The following is a 23,216-nucleotide window of genomic DNA, read 5'->3' on the forward strand; positions in this document are numbered from 1 at the left end:
GTGGCGCATTAAAACCCCCCCCCCCCCCCCCGCCCACAGTGTGATTGCCCACACCAGAACACAGGCACAACAACGCCTGTGTTCCGGTCCTGTGCAATCGTAAAAAATAGTGCAGCATTTTTTCCGATCACACTGGATTGCAACGCAGGCATTGATGTACCACGCGTTCTGGTGAAGGCAAACACACTGCGGTTGGGGGGCATGGCTGCGGTGCCACTGACTTTAATGCACCGCCATGCTCCCTCCCGAGAACACGGGGGAGTTTACTATGCGACACAGTGCATTCCAGCAGCTAACCGCACTGTAACTCGTGTGAATAAGCCCTCAGAAATTATTTGAGGATCTACAGCAGAGTGATACAAATAAGATACTTTTTTGTTAATAAGGTACTTTTATGTATTTTTAAGATTTAACTCCAGAGTTGAGCGTCACTTTAACGCACATTGAGCACATAATGACAGTTTTTTGGTACTCATTAACAGTAGCTGATCTAGATAGACTGGTAGTTTTTCCAGTACACAAGAGATGCAAATCAACTGAACATCACATTTTTATCACCACCTCCTCGAAACTGACAGTTCAAATGTGTTAGATCATAGCCAACTGGCAAGCACGCAAATAATCTTGTAAACATTTCAGTTATTAACATAAACGCGGATTCCTTTAACTGCATATTAAGTCTTGTTTTTATCTGTCAAATTAAGCCAAATTAGCTTTCATTTCAAGCCAATAGACTTGGATAACTAGCCAAAACTGGTAATCGCATTATTGGTAGGAGCCAACTTTTTTTCTCTGTGTTTAACCAGTTTATTAGACTTGAGCTTTAGTAGTTATTTGTGGATTGTGGACAGCAAATTATCCTTTCAGGCTTAGCTAATAAGGAAGTTCAAAGCGCAAAGATGCAGAAAGGGAAGTAACCCCACACCTCTCTGATTTCGGTTGAGGGAAATGTAGTCTTGTTGCTATGGGTTTCTGAACTATTCATATCGTCCTTACGATCCTCTCCTACATTTTGCTTTTCCATTATCTGTTGAATAGTGTGTGTGTGTGTATTCTAGGCCTGAACAAATCTCAGGAGCCATGTAGGCAATGCTCCTTAAAAATTAACTGTTGAGGTTTTTCCTAACTTTTTCTGACTCCTAAAACAAAAAAATCCTTCTAGCTCTTGGATTGGACAAACTGGCTCTTGAATGCCATATTATGACGATATGAAAAGTTCATTAACCCATAGCAACAAGACTATAGTACCAAATGCACCAGAATAAATATAGATACAGACATGAACATATTTGTTGGTACCCTTCAACAAAAAAAGAACCCACAATTTTCTTTGAAATGAATTGAAGCTGTACCAAGTATATGGAATCCATCATTTGTTTGTTCCATATTTAATAAAAATGCTTTTTGATTCAGCAGAATATTTTAAATAATAATGCAAGAAAGTAATTTCTGTAGCTCTTAATGGGACTTCTGTACCTGCCTTCTCTTCTTGAGAAAACTGCTCCAGATGTCTTAGGGTTGAAGGGTGCCTTCTCCAGACTGCTCTTTCCTTAGATGTTGAGTAGGATCAGGACATATAGAAGGGCACTTTAGAATAATCCACTGTTTTGTTTTAGCTACACTTGGGTGCTTTTATCTGTGTTGCAGGTCATTATCTTGTTGGAGGACGCTAAAGTTTTAAATACACGTGCTAATTCTAGTTCCTGGCAATTGTCACTTTAGCAAGCATTCTCTATTACAGATGTAATGTTTAGTTTATTGACAGCTGCCTTGCACTAGAAGGAGCATGACTCCTCAGAGTGCCAACAAAAAAAAGTACCTGTTAATCCTGCTAGAAATCCAGTGAGCTTTCTAACTACAGAATACTTGCTGTCTATGCTATGAGGATGGGAAAAGGAGAAGGTGTTCTGTCCAAACCAGGAGCAAGCACCCTACGTTGACAAAGCTGCTCCTTCATTGATACAGTACAGTAAGTGAGTGTTATCCTAGTGGTAAGATCACCAGGTAAAACTAAAGGAAGAAAAAGCGTTAAAAACAACAAAAACTGATAACTACAGCCGCTCTTCTAAGCTTCTCCCCTGTGCTGTTAAAACAAAGAGAGTCGCTGACTGAGTATAGCGGCAAAAGAGGACGCCTAGTTTTTTTTCTCAATAAATAGTAGGCATTCTCTGATTAGGTGAGGGGCAGTGACGTTACCACTGGCGGAACTACCAGGGCCGCAGCAGTCACATTTGCGACCAGGCCCTGGCGTTCTATCACTTGGGGGGAGGGGCGGCCCAGTCTGCAGAGGCGCCCTGCGGGGAATTTTATTCTACATTTAGCCCGGCTTCGGGCAAGCATGGCTAAATGAAAAGCAGGGGAGCCGTTTTGTACAAGTGATTTCAGCAGCTATACAGCCGCTGAAATCACTTGTATGCAGCCTGCTTGTGACTTGTCCGGCCCCCCTCCATGGTCCGGCTGCCGCCTCCTGTGCTGTGGTTTTCAGGCTCCCCTGCTCTTCCGGGGAACCATAGCAAGGCAGTTCAGGATGGGAAGTGGGGAGCAGAGCGGACACCTCCATTCTGCTCGGTGATCAGTTACACAGGACCGCTGTACTTGCAGCACTCCTGTGTCAGCTGTCACAAACAGTGCTGTACATAAGATAAAGTACATGTGTGCTCTATCTTCTGTACTGGAGGGCAGGCTCATAAAGAGAGCCTGTCACCTCCGAATGCTTTCACACAGGGATTTGTTAGCCCCTGTGTGATAGTAATAAAGTTAAGTAAAAAAGCATAAAATAAATATCAATTTTAATATTTTTTTCCACTTTTAAAATAAAAACTTGATAAAATGTAAACAATATAATAATAAAAAAAAATTATTAATAATAATCCGCACAGCCCAACCTGTATGGGGTCCCATGATTTCAACTAGCGGCACTGCCTCCTGGGACTACTTACATGCACTACCCCGGTAACTGCCAAGTCGCTGACATTTTTTTATGGGGGTGGAGTGGGGGGCCCTTCATGGTTTCTTGCACCGGGGCCCTGAGGTTTCTGGTTACGTCTCTGGACGTTACTACACTCATCAAGTGACTCTGTGTTTTACAGTACAGAGAAGTCACTCAGCTTAGCAGCTGTGCCAATCTGAACCAATGTATGTATGTATGTATGAAGGTGACAACCCTACAGAAAAGCCTCCAAACCGTGAGCAGAGGCAAATGTGCAGGTGGTCACTGCAAACTGGTGAAAAATCTGGAAATCTGTGCAGCATGAAAAGTATATAACCATTTAAAACATTTGTTTTTACCCTACTAGAGTAGAGTCGTTAACTTTGGGGCCCCGGTAACCTGTAATAACCTAAAGAGCAATGTGGCAGAGTTTCTTGCATTTTCCTCTGAAATTCTGTGTAATGTTTATACATCTTGCTGCAAATGACTTAGAACTGTCATCTTGTAGAAATATCTTAATCCTGGCCCTCTGTGCACAAACTCTAACATTACCATATATAGCTGCACTTACACCTTGAGCACATCACAAACATCTGGATTATGTGGATGTTGGGGGGGTCAGTAATCTACATAACACATCGGTACAAGAATTTTGATTCCCAGTAACACTATTTAGGCAGCTTGATGGTTTCTTATGACCCATAACACCCATGCTGTTGTCACATGTCAATGTGGCTATGTTTAGATGATCTTCTTATACACAAGAATGTTAAAGATAGGAAGATGGCACTTGGAATGCCATTTTTCTGAACAATAAAGAATGTAAACATATTTCCCCTTTCAGGAAGCTAAAAGTGGTATCATTCAGAACAAAATTGAAAAGTAAAAAAATAGGGAGGAATAACCTACATAGATGAGTTATTTGTTATTTCTATACAAATGTTTTTATGTTTTTTGCTACTTGGAGTATAAAAATAGTAAATATACAATTATATGGATTTACAGAGCTTTTTATCTGTTAGCTTTTAGCTTTATTTGAACAAGTATAGTCTATGTAAGTAATGGCGGTTGATACCTGAACCTAGCATTAGTCTCACAGATCATCCGTCGGATTTCTGTAGCTTTAAACCGTAATGAGCAAACCATTCACTCTTCTTGCCATTGGAATATATCTGTCATCTATGAGAAACTCCTTAAACATCTTGAGCAGCATCTACAGTTCTCCAGTTGAAAACCACTATTCATTTACAATATATACCTGTATAGCAACAACAGAGGATGAAAGGTAATGTTGTAACATCAAAAGGATCTCCTTCCTTCAATAACAAATCGAGATGTGAATCTGAATAATAAGGGAAGTGTAACATTGAGCTAGGGCTCTCCTGCACAATCGAAACATAGGGGCATAGATATTATTTGTGTTCCAGTTTCACATTAATGCCTTGCAGCAGGTTCTCAGAGACAGGCCCGGATTATATGGGAAACTTTACAGGCCAAAGCAGATTTCCAGGGCTCATCAGGCTTATTTCCTTTTTAATATCTCTATAAGAAGGCATAAGTTTCATTACATAGACATTTGAAAATGATGCTATCTACAAGGTAGATGGAACTTTTCTTTTCTTGTCTCCTCAAGGTAATCATAAATCACATGTATATTATAGACTTTGAGTTATTGAATTATCAGTTTTTACATACATTGGGAATTGGTGCAAAATGGAGCTTCTGTCCATGGTAACTGTCTAGGTTTTTTTCCTACCAAAGAGTCTCTTTGGACAACAGCTTGATGTTTTTGTAAATCACTTCCAGTGTTACACTATGTGTAAACAAGAGATAATCTCCAGGCAGTTTAGCTTGGATTGGGTTAAAGTCTTTGTGGGTACTAATAGACATGAACAGCCTGCTGTTGTATTTCCAGATATAAAGCTGATGCTTTCTGCTTGCTCCCCCTTTCTCCTCTATAGATATAAGAATGAAAGCTGCAGAATGTGCATGTTTGTTACAAAATCTTTAAATCTAAGCTCACAAAAAGATGACAGGAAATAGATGGTTATAATACTAAATTTGATTATTTATTTTTAGAAAATATGATTCTAAATGCTGTTTTTTTAAGGTTTAAAAATTGGTATCCATAATTCCTTTGTGCATCATCTTTTACACAGGTTCTTAATCATCCTTTATAAACAAGTGGCTCCCAGCATGTAATGTGCCATGATGAGGGTCATATAGAAGGGGGTAAATGGGGTGTTAATGCAGGCGGGGATTCACAATTACCCAGCTAGATTAGCTGCAAGAAGAGGTATGATAGTAAAGTGATTTCCTAGCACGTATGTGGATCATGCAAACACATAATCCAATCTATATAGTGTATGCTGGGAAATTATTATTACAGGCAGTATGTAGCATTGTGAGTGAACATCGCCCCCTCGTATATGTGGCCGTGTGTTGTGCAGGTGACGGGATAGAAGGCTAACAAATGAACAGACAAGCAGTTTGATCCATATCTTGGCATCAGCAGCAGAATCCCTCACCCCTCAAGGTACAGGCATAACAAATATTTACTTGGGTGGAAAGAAATATTTAAACACCATGCAGAAGGATAAGTTTAATCATGCAGGAAATGTGTCCTCATTTTTTATTTCTTTTATTTGCATTCTGAAATGTATATCTATTTTATACCTTCCTATGATGTTACAAAATAGCTGTGGTCTAAGTAAACTATCCCTCTAAAGTAATATATACTTATATGGGTGGGATAGTCTTCCCTGTAGAGTTGAGTTTTCAGGGATTGCCTAAAGATGGACAGAGTAAGATAGCCAAACATATTGGGGTAGGGGTTCCAGTGTGTGGGAGAGGTTCTGCATAAGTCCTGAAGGCTAGCATGGGAGTGGGTGGCGAGGGAGCTAGAGAGGAAGAGGACTTAGGAGGCGCAAAGTTGAGTGTTTGGGTGATATTTTGAGACAAGATTGGTGATGTGGCTGTGGATGGCTTGGTATGTTCGTATTTTATTTGCTGGGCAAGCAGAAGCAGGTGGGGGGATTGGCAGAGTGGGGTAGCAGACAATGAACAGTTGATGCGGTGGATGAGCCTGGCAGCAGGATTCATGATAGACTGAAAATGAGAGCCTGTGTAAAAGTTGGTCAATAATGAGGGAGTTGCAATAGTCAAGGCGAGATATATCAAATGTATGAAGAAGTATCTTGGTGGTGTGATTGGTTAAGAAGGAGCATATTTTGGAAATGTTACAGATGTTAAGGTAGCAAAATTTGGACAGTGATAGGATGTGGGGCCAAAAGTGCAGGTCAGAGTCCAGGATTACACCTAGCACCCTGGCATGAAGGGAGAAACTGATAATTGTGCTATTGATCTCAATAGAAAAGTCTGGGGAGGGGGCATGGGGGGAGAAAATATAATGAGCTCTGTATTGGAAAGAATGAGTTTTGGAGAGTGGCGTTACATCCATATCGGTAATTTAATAATCCACAAGGAGGCTTTAGGGGTGAGTTTAGGAGTAGAGAGATCGATTTGGGTGTCATCAGCAAAGAGATGGTATTGGAAGCCACAGGAGGTAGTCAATTGACAAAGGGAGGAGTTTTAGATAGAGAATAGAAGGGGTCTGAGGACAGAGCCTTGTGGGACCCATATGAAAAGAGGAAGAGGAGAGAAGAAGGTAGAGTTGTTGGTGCCATTAAAGTAGCACTTAGATAGGTAGGAGGAGAATCAGGAAACAGCAGAATCTTGTAGGTCAAGGAAGTAAAGTCTTTTGAGGAGGAGCGGCTGGTCCACTGTATCAAAGGCAGCAGAAAGGTTAAGTACAGAGTCATAGTCATTGATTTTTTTTTGTAGTTAGTAAATATTTAGTGAGTTTTTAGAAGGGCAGCCTCTATGGAGTGTTGTGGGTGAAATCTAGGCCATAAGGGGCTGAGAAGATTGGTATCAGTAAGTCGGGTAGCAGTTCAGGCAGTTGTAGTCTAGGCGACTTGGAGGTAAACAGGAGCAAGGAGAACTTGAAAAAAATTTTGTTATTCAAACCAGTGGGGTCTAGCAAGAGCTTTTTTTTTATAGATGTTTAATAGACAGAGGGATTAAAGAAGTGGGTTAGAGAGTGTAGAATAGAGCAAGAGGGTGACCAGAGTAGTTGTGAGGGGATGGGTCCATGGTTAGGTGGGCATCAGAGAAAAGTTGACTAAACTACTCTTTAGTAACAGGGTCAAAATTGGAAAGAATTAAATGTCGTGGTAGACATGGTATGGTAAGTGGGAGAGATCTAAATAAAGCAATAAAAACCTGACAGGAGTACTAAACCCTTACAACTATATTAAAAATGTTAACAAAGTTTAACTTTATTGGGATCCATCAGAGATTACCATAATCTGTCATTAGTTCCTGGCCCCCATGTGTGACAAACCTAATTTACCATTCAGGATGTTTACCAATACTCTTTAGGAGTTATCTAGAGAAACCTGGTCCCAAGCCAGACAATTCCTTCATCGTTCCAATGTCACTTGCAAAGGAACATCACTGGTAACTAGTGGATAAACCTACCAATTGACAGGTTCTTCTGAACTTTATATTTATCCTAACAAACATATAGACCTTTTTTTGACATTGAGTGTCTGTACTCTCTCATGGAACCTTCCACCTGGGCTTCTTAGTGCTTTCTAATGCACCATTTGGCACCCTTATTAAGACTCCTACCAAACCACAATTGTGTCATTATTACGATACATGGGCTTAACTACATCTAAATGGGATAATTGTCTAGTTATGGTTGATAAATTGCACCTGTGGACCTAATGTAAAGGCTTTCCATAAAAAAACAAACATATTTAAAGCAGAAGTGTAGGGTTCACATACCTTCCCTTTTTTCTCTTTCCTACGATCAACATGCAATTAAAATATTTCAAACAAATCTGGTGGTAGGGGCCGCCGAACTACTGCAAACATCACATCACAGCAATCAGTGAAAACAAGTCCAAAGCGCTAAATTCGACCAACAGATGAATAATACAAAACGAGGTTGACTAGGAGGGCTGCCCCACTTCAGCTTGGGAAACTGCAACACTGCGAAAAAAAGGAAAGAGAAGGGCGCCCACCCTAGTGTAGAGGGTTTTTAATGATTCTAAGTACAAATACAGAATAAAAACATAATCACAAAAGTGGATCATAGGCTCATCTTTATGCTTTTATTGATCCACTTTTGTGAGTATGTTTTTATTCACAGCACCCTGCAACAGAACGTTTTTTAAAAATAGGAAAGAACAAATCCCCAGGATATCTTTACATGTGCCTGCTTCTTCCCGCTGGCCACTGGGTGCTGCAAATGTTATCTATGCAGCCTGCTGTTTTTGACTGGTTGCCCACATGTCTAAAGGGATGCCGGTTATGTGTTTTTTTACATAAAGATTGTGAATGATTGATGGCAGAGAAAGCTTATAGCTGTGAGAGGGGGGCAGAAGACAGTACAGATCAATGGGACAAGTGAAAAGAAGGTGGGCTCAAGAAGGTGGGCTCTCATGCTGCTGCAGCTTCAGAAGATTATATTGTACAGATGCAGGCTTGCAGGGAATTGAGAGTATTCACTTTAAACACAGGAGTGGACTTGCCTCAAGTGTAGTAAAAAAGGTAAAGCTGGAGTTCAGCTTTAACCATAATGTTGTTGGGAAGCAATAGGAGCCATGCTGCCCCTGTGCATGTCTTCACCAATCACAGCTATTGTATGCTGATAAGGAGAAGTGGTTACACACACTTCCTAATGTTATTTCTTCCACATCTCCATGCCTGTTAGGGGCATGGAGACCTATAATGTTTGTTTTATTTCAGGAAGTTGTTTTTCTGACACTGCTTTGCATTATTTTATGCTAGATGTTAGAAGCTGGATATCTTTCTGCAGTGGTTTTTATTTTCCCTTTTTGTTGGTAAAACCCAAACCTGTCACATGAATTTCTTATTGGAAATGGTCATCTGCTTATGACTTGCATTTACTATATGTTTCTGTTCAGTTCTTCCTAGGCCTGTTACATAAACATTTAAGCTTCTTACACTGTGAAAATAATGAAAAAATAAACCATGCAAATTGTATAACCCATTCTGTGTTTTCTAGTTTCAGCTATTTGAAGAGAGTCCTTTAATTGGAAATGTAGCTAAATACATAAACATATTTGAGAGATTAAAAAAATGTCATATTTTCATTGTTCTTGTCCCCGTCATTTCCATTTTATACGTTTATAAAAGTTTTATTTTGTAACTTCATAGTTTCTTTCTCGCTCTCTATTACACTGGCATGCTTGGTTTTTTGCTTATATGCTTATTTTTGTCATTGCAGGATAATGTGACGTTATTTTTACGAGGTTGTAAAGAACTTGGCTTAAAAGAATCCCAGCTGTTTGACCCAGGAGATCTGCAGGACACTTCCAACAGAACAACAGTTAGGTGGGTGATTGTTTCATGAAAGCAGAATGATGCTAGATGAAGATAGTGAGGGGGAACAAGGCATCTGTTTCCTGGTTGCATGCGTTCTGAAAAACTGCTAAAGCACTTTTCTCTTTTGATGAAAGGATGGAGACAAATAAGCCTCTCCATAAACAAGGAATGGCTTCTGTTTAAATGCCATTGTTGTATGATGTTTGGCAGTGTATATTTACTTATTTTTAATAAAAGAGAACAATGAGGTGAGTGATTTTCACTCAACCTCATAGTTCGAGCCGACTTGTGACAATGAAACTGTCACACGTCGGCTCAATAGATCGGGAAGTGAGCGAATACATACCGTTGCTCGCTCACGTATCGATCATGTCCCTGCAGAGAGCCGTGACTATCCCTGCTCCGATCCTCCAGCGCTGACTGGCGGAACGGACGAGGAAGGGGGCGGGTACAGCTGGCTCTGCCTCTAGATAGGCAGAGCCAGCTGTCAATAACGCAGTTGGGTGGATCTCGACAGTAATGTCGGGATCCGTCCCGGCTGCAGTGGTCCCAGTCCTCTCGTGACCCAAGCTACAGGTTGCGGTATACTGAGCTTTGGGTCACTGGAGGACGCTAGTTTATGTCCTCCCGTGACCCTGAGGAGAACTATGGGGAAAAGCACTGACCCCATAGTTCTCCTTTAAGTATTCCTGAACAATAGGATATTTTATTAGAATATGCATTTACTTTTTACTTTAATTCTAACTATAACCCACGAACAAAAATATCCATTTATTTTGCTGTTGGAGAGTAACTAATACGTAGCACAGTGCTCTCTGTCATTGTGCTCACCCTCTCCTCTGAATCATGCCATTGGGCACTCAGTAAATCACGGATTGCATTGCATTAGAAGAGCTTAGTTTTATTTTGTGGCTCAGGCCTGCCATCTATGACATGGTGAGGAGAAGCCACAGACAAGAACAAAAATCAAACCATCTCCACATGGACCCCGGCAGTTTGGTATATCAGAGATGTCAAAACAACCAAGCTTATTGTAAGGAAATTGACTCTATTCAGAGTGATTATTAAAATTGAAGTCTGCCATAACGTTTTTATGACAAAGCTGGGGTGCAGCAATAAATACCTGACAGACACTCTAACTCCCTTTTATTCCTTCCCCCATAAGGAAATGTTTTGAGAAATTACTCAGATGGCAGTAAAAAAAAAACTTAAATAGTGTATTACAACATGTTTCACCCATATTAGGGCTTCACCAGGGGTCTGTGCATTATTGGTGAAAGTGATTAAGTGCTCATTGTCCCCAAATGTCTAGATTGGCACAATGAGCACTTAAGCACTTTCACAAATAATGCACAGACCCCTGGTGAAGCCCTAATAGGGGCGAAACATGTTGGGCAAGAGTGAAAAGGGAATTTATTGAAGGGAGGAAGAAGTGGAAAGAATCTCTAGAAAGCAAACATATAAACCCCTGCAGTGCAGGTTTAGCCCGCACTGCAAGGGTTGGCTACTTCTGCAAATGTAATTCAGCCACCAAAATGTAATGTAATTCATCCACTAAATCGAAAGAGCGGTAGACTGCAATAGATTGTATTTCTGTTCTTGGGTTTAGATCCACTTTACTGCAGCTCTGCATTCATGTATACATTATTGAATGTATTGATTTTAAATGCAAGCACTGTAAGTATCTGATTTTGACTTGATATAGCATAGCACAGACTGTAAAAGGGAGAAGCACCACAAGGAGTAGAGCTCAGACTGAAGGAGGAAGAAACACCACAAGGGGTACAAATAAGAGTGATAGAGAGATGAGCTCAACAATGTGCTGCTTCTCCTTTCACTGTCAAGTCACAGGCTGTGGAAGGGACAAGATCAGTAAAGCTATATAAATCTAAAGTCTATATATTTAATTTTTTTCTCTGTCCAGCCTTGTGAGTTAAACAAGAAAAAAATGCTTTATTTCCCGCATTCATGCTAAACGGATTAGCATAGATTGGGAAATCCTCTCACCAACCCCCATAACCCCTCCCCTCCTGTGTCCCCTGCAACACTTAATGGTTTCTCCTGCTGACCACTGCCTCACTACTGTGTCCTGTAACGACATAGGCATCAGTGGGAGGAACCATTGAGCGCCGGGGACACAGGTAGGGTTGCCACCTGTCCCGAATTCACCTGGACAGTCCGGGTTTTGAGTCCTGTATGTCCTGTGTCTGCGTTTCAGCTGGCCTGAAACGCGGACACAGCATATACAGAACTCAAAACCCGGACTGTCCAGGTGAATCCGGGACAGGTGGCAACCCTAGACACCGGAGATGGACACTCCTGCAAGTGTCGGAACAGATTTCAGGTGGTGATTCTCCCTGATTAAAGAGGAGTTTAGCTTCGTGGTAAGCAGGACAGGTAAGCATTTACAGCATTATTTATAGGTACACTTTTTTTTAAAAATATTCAGATTAGCAACAGAGTCACTTTAAAGTTGAACTCCAGACAAAAAGACATGTAAACAGCTAAGTGCACAGATGTAAGAATATAAATAACGCTCAGTAGACTGGGCCTTTTTTTCCCCCCTTCTCTCAGTGAAGCAGTGGGGATTGCATTGGGATACACAAAAGATGCAATGCATGGTACGGGGTTTTCCTATTTTTCATTGGGGTGGAAAACCCCTTTTATAAGAAAGTCTTCTTCTGCTGCTGATATTGTCCATTGCCTAACCTTTGTCTTTATAGAGGGACTGGTTCCATTACGAGTAGTTGACTGATTGTCTTTCATGGCAAGAGGTGGGAAATAAATAGAATCGTGCCTTGGAATGTATGCTCCATACCAGCAACTTTTCCTGGCGCTGTGTCAGTAAATACAATCTGCCTAATACCACATTCTTTCTCTTCACAGGATATCAGACTGTAACCGGAAGCTACGAAATGTGAGTATTACATATCTGAAAGTAATCACAGTTATGTGTAATGTCACAGACCTCTTGACTTGAAATATGAATGTGAAGTATGTCTGATTTTTATTTATCGGAAGTATAGCATAGCATGGTAGAAAATGTAAACTCAATACAGATTCATTTGTTTCCTTTTTTAGGTGCTGAATAGAATGTGTAAGGGTTAGATTCTTTGATAGGTTTTTATTGCTGTTTCCCTCTTTTCTCATCCGGGTGACCATACATCAAACGATACATTTTATATTATGTTATAGTATGTATTCAGCAAATGAATCTGCACGGCTGTATATATTGAGTTACACACCAGGACCTATAATTAACTTCACCCTTGAACCTGCCGTGCTCTATCTCACAGCACTGAATAATCTAAATCTGCAAAAGTCACTCATATATTAAGGTGCCCATACACATGCCGATTATCGTACGATAATCGCGGGTGATCCCGCGATTGTACGATAATCAGCAGATGTATGGGAGGCGTGCAACCGGTTCTACTGTACGGTCGCACGTCTTTTGTCTTCCGAGCACGCTCGAAAATCGTACGATTTTCGGCGAGTTAGTGGCGCACTCGGAAGACAAATGCCGAACGGGCCGGTGTGCGCAAGTGCACACTGCCCGCTCAGCATTGGAATCATCGGAATGATTCGCAAGTACGATCTGCCTGTCCAAGATAGATCGGGCAGATCGTATGAGATTTTAATTACCTTACAACCATCGCACAAGGAAAGTAGTGCGATGGTTGTAAGGTGTATGGCCAGCTTTAGAAATACTTTTTATTACAGTTTATTGTGTACAATTATGGTAATTGAGGTCAGCTGTGGTCTAACAACATAGAGGTGACACAACTGTACCTTGCGCTAAAGTTTCACCAGTGTACAGGAAAACAAACACTCATATGCAGTGAATGACCACATGAAAGAAATTCTTCTTTACTTGTCATTCAAAGATGGATGTTTTTGGCGCAGCCTGTGTGTACAGCTTGTGGTGGCGCTGAGAAAGCCACTTCTTATTACTAGAGCAGTGGTTCTCAACCTGGGTGACCTCAGGACCCACATTTGTCCTTGGTCCCAAGTCGCACCACACTGGAACACACAGAATCGCAGCATCGCGCATCCCAGAGAGGGCGATCAAACTGTGGGCTCGAGGTACATTTGGAGTGTAATTCAAATGAATAACAACACAACGCACCTCCCGCATCATACCGCACCGTAGATGCAATTGCGTGGTAAAGTGCGTTAATTGCACAGGACTGTGCGATTAACACACTGTACTAGTGTGAAAGGGCCCTCAAAAATACTGACAGACACAATCCCATACACACTCAAAATATTTTTTTTCTTTGTTTTTAAAGATCCACCCTGTCTTTCTACCTTACGAGAATTGGAGTAGATCCCTCGGCCTGGGGTCCAGTTTGGGCTGCTGTAATGTGACGGAGCTCCATCCATATGTGCATTGCTTGTACAGCGCCCTTGCGTGCCCTGTAGAGGTGTTGGGAGCCAATTGCTCAGCAGCCTTTGATGCCATTGCAATGGTGGTGTTTGATTGTGATGAACTTTTAGCCCTGTAATGCATTGCTTGGTCATGTTAGAGCACATTGGTTACTAGTGGCAAACTAGCTTGTTGAAAAGTTGTGATTGTGGTCTTCATGTGAAGCAGAAGGTTGGACCTGTAAGCATAATACAGTCATTAGATGACATCACCATTATACTTACAGCTATGCACTGTAGGTCTTCTGGTCTGATTTTCTGTAGCCTTGATGGTAGAGTTTGCCAGATTCACAGGAACATAGCTCTGGTCCCAGCTGATACTTCTGCAACCTATTATAAAGAAATACAGGTGCTGCAACTGCTGACCTCCATCTGGAAATGCCTGACTGTCATATGACTTTTGGCTTCATTACTTTGAGTCACTTTGAATATGTCAATCAGGAACGTCCGAGTAAAGTCTTAATCTGCAAGGGGATCCAGCCAACTAGCATTTTCAGAAGAAAAGGGTTAGTAATGGCAGCCTGCATGTTTCTATTGTGACAGATGTACTTTTAGGGTATGTACACATGAACTTTTTTTATTGTCATAAAATGAGGAAAAAAGCCTGAAAGAAAGAGTGAGCTATTTCTGCAGTTGTAATCCTCCTTTAATCTGTCTAGTCCGTGTTTTAATCTTGTTTTCAGTTTTGTTTTAAACTCACACTTTTAACCTTTCAAAATACTTGTAATCCTACATGTCCTTTTCATGTACTGTAAAGAGAGGGTACCCGCTGCATTAAAATACATGTATTATCCAGACATTGGTTGTTTGCATGCCCATTGTGAGCCCATATCAAGCAATTTCTCTCATCTCCATGACTGATAGTTGTTTATAAAAATGCACCATGATTGCTAAATAAAAATACATGTGAACAATATTTGCATTTTGCATATATGTAGTGAAATGCAACATTGTAATCCATATACAGGTGAAACCCGAATAATTAGAATATCGTGCAAAAGTAATGGCAGTAATTGCTGCAAAAGGGGCCCAAACCAAGTGCTGAGTACATATGCATGCTTGTACTTTTCAGAGGTCCGATATTGTTCTATGTACAATCCTTGTTTTATTGATTGCATGTAATAATCTACTTTTTTGAGGTTGTGGATTTGGGGTTCTTGGGGTTTTCATGAGCTGTAAGCCATAATCATCACAATTATGACAAATCACGGCTTGAATTATCTTGCTTTGCATGTAATGAGTCTATCTCATATATTAGTTTCACCTTTTAAGTTGCATTAGTGAAATAAATGAACTTTGCACGATATTCTAATTATTCGAGTTTCACCTGTACATGTAATCGCAGTTCCATTGGAAAACGTGTGGTGTGATGCCTGAGTAGTGTCATTGACTATAAAGGTAGAGATCTGACAATCCATTAGGTGGAGTTTTTAATCACTTTCACCAATGACATACAAATATGAACTGGAAAGACAACATTATGCTATCCTATCTGTATCATAGAGAAGAAAAGACAAAAATTGATTAAAAGCATACGTAAAAGACTTCCAATTGCATCCTGAAGTTTTATATCTTGCATTCTTTACAAGGAGTAACCCTTTAAACTCTATTTTTTGACATTCTGCACTTTTGTGATTTGGTATGCGAGTCTGATGCGTTTGAGATGTGACTGGAGTGGCATTTACTCCTCAGTCGTTTTGTCTAGTGGATTGTCCTCCACAAACAGGTATCATTTTATCTTTAAGATGGATGGAGCGTTTCCTAGCTTGCTCTTAATTTCGGCTAACCCTCCTGACAAAGCAATTACACATCTACTGCCTGATCTGGAACATATTGGGAACCACCCATTTTGGCTGCAGGGAGAGAACTGTAGAAGTGTCACATGCCAAAAGCTGAGCAATTATTTCTTTGCAGTAAATCGTATTAGATGATGTGCCATAACTCGTCCCTCAAAGTTCATTGGGGCAAATGATTTTCAAAGCAGAAGCTGCGTCAGTCAGAATCGTTCATACCCTGCAAGGCCAGATCCTGACTGAGCTGTCATTTGCTGTGTAACTTTCCATACTGGATAGGACTATTTCTCTTTCAAATCAATGTTCACATGTGTCAACAGGAGGGTTTTTACAGAGGGATTGAGCGCTAATCCAATTGACTGTAATTCTCTGTTGATTTATGCCAGAAACACTAATGGATGTGATTGTGGGGAAAAGGCCAGCTTGAACTAAGCCTGCTCATTGGTATTCCAGTAGGGCTTATGCCAGGGCCTGCTGCTGCAATTGCTTTTGCTTTGCTAGTTTGCAGCACTCAGAGAGATTCCCAAACCTTACATGAAGAAAGCCCACAATTTGGTAAACAATAAAGGCAAGTAGGGTGGTGGGGACTTCATCCATCAGTACATGGCAGGGTTCAATGAATGGAAGGTTAGAATCATTTAAAATATACATCTAGTTCATGCACTGAGAATACTGTTATTGATATCCCAGAGTTTTGTTTCAAAGATTGCTTATTACATTTGGAAACTTACAAGCTGATAATGGTTATGTTTGACAACTACTGACTAGCATCTTTGCAGCCTAAACCTCCCTCATGTTTTTATATACGGTACACTGCAGTATATGGATATAAATACGAATTGGTAAACTAAACGTGAGATTGTACTTCATCATGGAGTGAGTGTGGAGCGGTGGACTACTTTACAACATACAAAAGTAGCCAGCTTCCAGAAGGAAGGACTTTGTCAGCATGAATGAAGAGATGATTTGAGGATCTACAACCGAATGATACACAAATACAGTGGCGTAACAACCGGGGGGTAACCAGTGCGGCTGCCCCTGGGCGCAGAGCTCGGGGGGCGGGGGGGGAGCTGGCCACCGGGCAGTGACAAGCGGGACCCGGCGAATGAAAGGCTGCAGCGGTATGGAATCCCGGGCGGTAAGTTGCTTTCTAAATTTAGTCCTGCTTTGCACAAGCAGGACTAAATGTAGTGTGGGGAAGCCGACTGTTTCATTACAAATCCATCCTCATACAACCCCCCGCCCCCGCCCGCACCTACCTCTCTCCTCGCTGGCTCCGTCCTCCCCCTGCCGCTGAGTCTCTCTCCTCACTGGCGGCCGATGTGGGGAGCACAGCGGCAGGGTTTAAAAGTAAAACTCCCGCTCCGTGTATACAGTGAGAAGGGAGAGCAGCTTTGCCCTCTCGCCTATCACAGGAGTTCCAGCACAGTGCTGTGCTAGAACACCTGTCCTGGAGGTGATGGGTTCAATAAAGAGAACCTGTCACCTCCAAATGCTATCACATAGGGACTTGTTAGCTCCTGTGTGATGGCAATAAAGTTAAGTGAAAAAATTTGATAAAAAAATAATTACATTGAAAATAATAAGTAACAAATAATAAGAAAAAATCGATTAAATGAAAAAAATAAAAAGGTGATTAAAAAGTAACAAATATAATTGCCCACTTGCCATAATAACCAGTTGATTGGCAGGCTCCTTCCCTACAGGGACCCGGGCTTCCCTGCACAGAAGGAGGACAGGAGCCTGCCAATCAGCTTGTTACTATTCCCTGTGTGATGTTTGGGGGCGTACAGGGACAATGAGGGCATGCTGGAACTTGTAGTTCCCTGGGTAATATTTTGCGGGGGGGTGTAGAGGGACAATGAGGGTATGCTAGGACTTGTAGGTCAATTACGATATGTCCCAGCATTCTCTCCTGCATACCTGTACACCCCCACATATCACCGGGGGGCGGGGGGGCGCAACATTTTGTTCTGCCCCGGGCACCCGATACTCTGGTTACGCCACTGCACAAATAAGATACATTGTGTTTAATAGTTAAGGTACTTGAACTCAACCTTGTCACTTGTCATATAAGGGCTATTTGTTTTTTTTATGTACAAAGTGGATTAATTAGCTCAGAGAAGTGAACTTTTTACTCTTTCAGATCAAGTAATTTGCACAATGTCACAATGTTTTATGGTTTGTGATTTCAAAAATACTGAATGACATTGAGCCCGCTTACTTAAGTATTTAAAAGTTCACGCATTAAATGCATTTGTAATTCTAAGCATCCAACATATCTGTTTGGACTGTTTTTTATTGTTTACCTAATTTATTACTTTTAAGTTTGTAATTACTGTACTCTATTTTTCCTTCATAGGGGACTAGATTATTTTAGGAGAGAGGTGTGTCGGCACCCCCATGCATCACTGCAGGAAAAAGAACACTTATAATAGTGATCTATCTCTCTCTGTTCTTAACAGTGAGTGATCTGTTCCTGCAGGGGAAGGCTCTGCCCTGTCTAAATATGGCTGCTGGAGGTCACTGGCAGTGTGTTGTACTGTACTACGGTTTTATAGATTGGATAGGATTCCAATCTAGGAGTTGATTGATTCAGCTACTGGGCTTAGTGCTGGGCTACAGCTGTCACTGACAACCAGCAGTTCCAGACCTGATAAAAGCCACGGAGACCAAGTATTGCTTATAGTAATCAGGATGTTTTACATAAAAAGAGAACTGTTGTGCACTGTTACTCATAAAAAGATATCATGCGATCAGCAGGCTTTAGAGCCGCCGATCGTATGTATATCAAACAGCCGGTAACGGCTGTAAAGTACGGACAGGTCTTTTCTGCCCACGCGCACGCTAGGGGTGCGCGCACGAGCAGAAAAATAAAGTCGTCTCATGACGGCAACCCGCCCGCGTGAGTCTGCTGTCCGTTTTTTTACAACAGGTGGACGGCAGGAGGTTAAAGCCATGTTTTCAGTTATAATAATGCTTTTATGCATGTCTTAACCGCAGTGTTTCTTAACCTTTTTTATGTCATTGCACCGTTTAAAGGTATGCAAAATCTCAAGGCACCCCAGTCTAGATAAAATCAAGGCCCCTTCAAAAATCATTGCCAGACCCTTATCGTATCTGAGATGGGGGTCTGGTATAGATATTAAGAGTGGACCCCACAGAAAAACCGCAAAAAAGTGGGGTTACCCCTTCACATCAGTGTTGTTCCTTCAAATCAGGAGCCTCCATTCCCATTGAGAGCCTCCGTCACATCAGAGCTTCCCTTCCACTTCAGAATCCCCCCTTTCACATCAGAGTCCCTCTTTACAACAGGAGCCCTTCTTTCACATCAGAGTTCCCCTCTTTTACATCAGAGTCCCCCCCCCCTCTTCACATCAGACTCCTCAGTCCCACCTTCACATCAGAGTTCTACTATCATATCAGGAGCCGCAGAATGACAGAGTGCAGGGGCAGAGCAGGACTGAATGGAGGAAAACCCCTATTATTTTCTCAATGGATTCCACCTTCCTAGATTAGCCTCATACAATTCCATGTTGCTGGTGGCTGGTCCGCCAGCACCACGGAAAGGCATGATGCTTTGTGCAAATTTTGAGGCGCCCCTGAGGAAGCCAGAGGGCACATCAGGGTGCTGTGGGGCACCCTGGTTAATAAAGGCTGCTATAGCTGCCTGAGTGTTAAATCTTGCTCTCTGGAAGAATATGCAGCATAAATAACTACCCATTACTATTCAGTGATGTAAGTTTTGCAACAGCTGTTTAAGATTGTCAGCTTGTGTGAAATTCCTCCACTTTGAGCCTGTCTGTCCTACGCTGTATGGCACCATTGAGTCTGAATAGCACGGCACCTTTCATTTCAGGTATGCATTCTTTTATAGAGAATCTTAGTTGTCTATTTCTCATATGGCATGGCCCCTGTGCTTTCAGCGGCCCACCAATTACCCTAGTAATCCCTAGATTCTTACATAGTATGTGTGTGTTCTTAATCAGAGGCATCTGTTGTCCACATGTAGAATGATGGGGATCAAATACCTTAACTCCTTTCTTCCAGTAAAGAGGAAGTCTGCTTCTGTTTGCTGACTATACAACACTTACCCAGTGTGATTCTGGCCTTTAAATAATTAAATTGAAACTGTAGTCATACATGCACATAGCGTTAACATTATTACTTACACAGTATATGAGTTAAAATTCTTCCTGCAGCCAAGGAAGCATTGCTGTGTTTTGTTTTTGCCAAACGATTTCAGGTTCATCCTTCCTCGTATATGCAGTGCTAATGCTATTTCTGACATCTCTGAGATAAAGTAGCATGGAGCTCAGTGCCCAATTGACAAAGTCACTACACCGGCATCCTGCAAGAACTGTCTTCCTGGTTTCCCTGTAATGCCCTGGATTTTCCACATTGTGTCATGTGTGGGCAAGACTGGTGTTGGGTCAAGAGGAAGCTCTTATTTAAGTATGGTAATAGCATTAGAGAGGTTGGGGGTGGGGTGGGGGATGTTGGTGGTACAGGGGGCTGATCCGATGAGATAGAATTTTATGAATTATAAAGCTGACCCTCCTATTGCATAGTTGTTAAAACATTTTGTTGATCTCTGAGACCATTGTCAGCTTTCAGTTGGAGGATATATGGAAATGTCAGACTTGTGAAATGGCTCATATGCCATCTGTGACATAAGCAAAGGAGAAGTCATTGAGGGGCGGTATATTCCCCCTCGCTTTCTCTCCTATTTACAGGAATAGCAGAACCCAGACCAGGTTTTCAGGTTGACTTTGGGTCTAAATAATCCAGCTCGGGTTTTGTGTCTCTCAACAGGATTATTAAATGCTTAACGATTGCTTATCCAGGTTAGATAAAAGGGGGAAGGCTGAAGCATGATGTTGCTCTGGCCTGGGACTCAGAGAGAATTCTGAGAGAGCTACAAGGCGGATGGTTGTGTGTAGAAGGTTGCTGAAAGTCCTTTTGCTTTGTGAGGTGGCTGAGATAAGCTCACCACCTAGTAGAGAGGAAACCTGTCTGTTTAGTCAGAGCCTGAAAGGAAAGGATTTGTTTTCTGTTTTATTTTGTTTTATTGCAACCTTTTAAATAAAAACACTGACTGCAGGTCAGATAAACGAAGGATTTTGCTGCCTGGACTGCCTTTTTCCCAGGGAAGGTGATCCCCCATTTGAGCTATACCCCACACATCATTGTCATCCATTGCAAAAAGTAGTTGTAATAATTATTCTAAGACGTAATTCTCGAAGCAGACATCGAGACATACTGACAGAGGCGGCTCTCTAATTAGGCAAATTAGGCGGTCACCTAAGGGCCTCGCGGCCGCCTAATTTGCCTGATACATTACAGGGGACCTTAGCGCTGCTGTGCGCAGGCAGCATTAGGAGCCCTGTCACATCCAAGAGTGCATCGCAGCCTCTGAACATCTCATCATGATGTGCGCACAGCAGCATTAGGGACTCCTGTCACCTCCGAAGGGCGGATAAATTTTAGGACTTTCCCCGCAGATAAGTCTCCCCACTGCAGACTCACAGGCTGTCAGCGATTTCTCCTTACAGTCTGTAATTGGACATCTGTCCCCTCTGACACAGATCACTGCAGCCGATTACAGACTGTAAGGAGAAATCGCTGACAGTCTATGAGCTCCCGTCCCGTCTACTCACCCCTCCACCCCCGCAAGGTAAAAATGCAAAAAAACAAGGTTAAATAAACTAAAATGAAAAATACAAAAAAATGAAAAAAGTTTAAAAAAATAAAGTTAAATAAACTAAAAATAAAAAAAGTTAAATAAACTAAAATGAAAAATACAAAACAATAAAAAAGTTAATTAAATAAAAAGTAAAAATGCAAAAAAATAAAGTTAAATAAACTAAAATGAAAAATATAAACAAATGTAAAAAGTTAAAAAACAAAACAAAAACCACAGCTTCCTGAGACCCACAGCCCCTTAAAACCCCACATATCCATAAATTTTCCATTATGGTTGTGAGTGGGGCCTCATTTTTAAGTTTCGGCTAAGGCCTCACAAAGTCTTGAGCCGCCTCTGCATACTGTATATAGACTCCTAGTATCAATATGTCTCCCTACACAGATGCATACACTTTTAGATGACAAAAGTTATTTTACTGGTAAAGACCCACAGTATTCTAGTAGCCATAATGCTTTACTGAAGAAATGTTGAGTAAAGGGGAGGTCTGGGGAATGTTTGAGTCATGGTGAGTAACTTTCTCACAGCCTATTCTATTAGAGCTACCATGTACATACTCTTTAAAATTATGTTAGAACCTTTGTACCTGAAGATAAATCAGTGGCATTTGGCCTTCTTACATTTGCTGTTCCTTAGTATTTGTATATTTTAGTATTTAGTGTACTGTATTGTTAAAGTATATGTCTGGACAAAAAATATTCAGTACATGTCTGCAATACACGCACATTTCCCCAGGTTTTGACTCTTTTTGAAAAAGTTGCAAGTACAGAAAAATACCTGTTCTGCCAAAATCCAGTGCACATGTAACTTCCTGTTTGAACTGACAACAATGTGCCTCTGCTCAGCTGAAATCCTAACTGGTGTTGTCAGCCCTGCCTGACATCTCCGTTCTGGAGAGAACATCTTCCCTTTATGTTATTAAGAGGAGGAGAGCTTTAAAGGAACTTCTTTTTTTTCCCTCAAGCAGGAAATTATGAGCACATTGGATTTCAGGCAGATCAACAGGTATTATTACTTGCAGCATTTTAAAGAAATAAAACATAGAGAATGCCTATGTATTAAAGAGATGTACAGATTTTCATTTTATTTGCACTTCATGCTGTAAAAAGGTGAACTACACTCACCGGACCCCCTTTTGCCATCAGAACTGCCTTAATTCTTCGTGGTGTTGGAAACATTCCTCAGGGATTTTGGTCCATATTGACATGACAGCATCACGGGCCCAAAGTGTGCCAAGAAAATATCCCCACACCATTACACCACCAGCCTGAACCGTTGATACAAGGCAGGTTGGATCCATGCTTTCATGTTGTTTGCTCCAAAATCTGACCCGACCATCCAAATATCGCAGCTGAAATCGAGACTCATCAGACCAGGCAATGTTTTTCCAATCTTCTACAGTATTGTCCAATTTTGGTGAGCCCCTGCAAATTGTAGCTTCTGTTTCCTGTTCTTAGCTGACAGGAGTGGCACCCAGTGTGGTCTTCTGCTGCTGTAGCCCATCTGCTTCAAGAATTGTGTTCAGAGATGGTATTCTGCATGCCTTGGATGTAACAAGTGGTTATTTAAGTTACTGTTGCCTTTCTATCATCTGAAACCAGAGATGATAGACCTCTGACCTCAACCAGAGATGATAGACCTCTGACCTCAACAAGGCATTGTCATCCACACAACTGCCGCTCACTGGATATTTTCACTTTTTCGGAACATTCTCTGTAAACCCGAGAGATGGTTGAATGTGAAAATCCCAGTAGATCAGTAGTTTTTGAAATACTCAGAACAGCCCGTCTGGCACCAGCCATCATGCCCTTTTCTTCCCCATTCTGATGCTCGGTTTAAACTTTAGCAAGTCTTCTTCACCACGTCTAGATGCCTAAATACATTGAGTTGCTGCCATGTGATTGGCTGATTAGCAATTTGTGTTACCAAGCAATTGAACAGG

The 23,216-nt window shown here is 41.4% G+C and overlaps 1 protein-coding gene across 1 annotated transcript in view; it reads left to right on the top strand.

Annotated features, from left to right (window-relative positions):
• LIMCH1 (LIM and calponin homology domains 1) overlaps positions 1–23,216 on the top strand; it is a 249,817-nt gene that overhangs the window by 155,982 nt on the left and 70,619 nt on the right. Inside the window, exons 4-5 of the mRNA XM_018564460.1 lie at positions 9,252–9,358; positions 12,236–12,266. Coding sequence (XP_018419962.1) covers positions 9,252–9,358; positions 12,236–12,266 — 138 coding nt within the window. The remainder of the gene's footprint in view (positions 1–9,251; positions 9,359–12,235; positions 12,267–23,216) is intronic.

Source organism: Nanorana parkeri, unplaced genomic scaffold (genome assembly GCF_000935625.1).
Source record: "Nanorana parkeri isolate BGI_ZX_2015 unplaced genomic scaffold, ASM93562v1 scaffold24, whole genome shotgun sequence".
In the NCBI taxonomy this organism is placed as follows: domain Eukaryota; kingdom Metazoa; phylum Chordata; class Amphibia; order Anura; family Dicroglossidae; genus Nanorana; species Nanorana parkeri.